This window comes from Entamoeba invadens, assembly GCF_000330505.1.
Source record: "Entamoeba invadens IP1 unplaced genomic scaffold scaff_1105074726657, whole genome shotgun sequence".
In the NCBI taxonomy this organism is placed as follows: Eukaryota; Evosea; order Mastigamoebida; family Endamoebidae; genus Entamoeba; species Entamoeba invadens.
Window position 1 is genome coordinate 1 of NW_004191759.1, and position 1,026 is coordinate 1,026.

Sequence of the window (1,026 nt, forward strand, 5' to 3'; positions counted from 1 at the left end):
TTCCTATTTATACTTATGTCCTACTTATACTACTTATACTACTTATACTACTTATACACCCTTATGTATATGTATGTACACCTTATTATGTCTTATTCCTATTCATTTTCTTACTCTTTTCACTTTCTATATCCAAGCATTCGTGCCCGAGTGGTCTAAGGGGGCCGTCTCAAGAACGGCTATCGCAAGATGCGTGGGTTCGAACCCCACCGGATGCATTCTTTTATCTCCTCCTTATATACTCTCTATTATCCTATTATCCTATTATCCTTATTATCTCTCTTTTCTATCCTATATCTCTCATTTCTTCTATCTCTATTATTACCTTAGGGGATGTAGCTCATTTGGTAGAGCTTTCGCTTCGCATGCGAAGGGCAAGGGGATCGATACCCCTCATCTCCATTATTATCTAGATATCCTTTATTACTTCTACTTATATATCTATATATCTATATATCTATATATCTTTATATGTTTATATGTTTATATCTTTATATCTTTATATCTTTATATCTTTATATCCCTTTCTTCTTATGTATACCTCTATCTATTTTATTATCTATATTATTCTTTATGTCTATACCTATATATGACTACTTGACTATACTATGTTCTTATATTCTATACTTATACTACCTACACTTTATCTTATTATCACTTTATTACTTTATTACTTTATTACTTTATTACTTTATTACTTTATTACTTTATCACTTTATCACTTTATCTTTACTACTTCTTCTATACCTATATACTTCTATACTTCTATACTATATGTGTGTATCTTATACTTTGACTTATACCTTAATACTTTTATACTTTTATACTTTTATACCTTTATACCTTTATACCTTTATACCTTTGTATCTTTATAGACTTCTTTATTTCTGTATTTATATATCAAAGCATTCGTGCCCGAGTGGTCTAAGGGGGGCGATTTAAGCTCGGCTATCGCAAGATGCGTGGGTTCGAACCCCACCGGATGCAATCTTTTATACACTTCTATATATTCTCTATTATCCTATA

At 30.6% G+C, this 1,026-nt stretch overlaps 1 protein-coding gene across 1 annotated transcript; it reads left to right on the forward strand.

Moving 5' to 3' along the window:
• Positions 1–573: 573 nt before the first annotated feature.
• Positions 574–942, forward strand: EIN_231250 (hypothetical protein; the record flags this gene model as incomplete). Its single annotated transcript, XM_004184227.1, has 1 exon — positions 574–942. The coding sequence occupies one exon, from the start codon at positions 574–576 to the stop codon at positions 940–942; it is 369 nt and encodes a 122-aa protein (XP_004184275.1).
• Between the last annotated feature and the right edge of the window lie 84 nt (positions 943–1,026).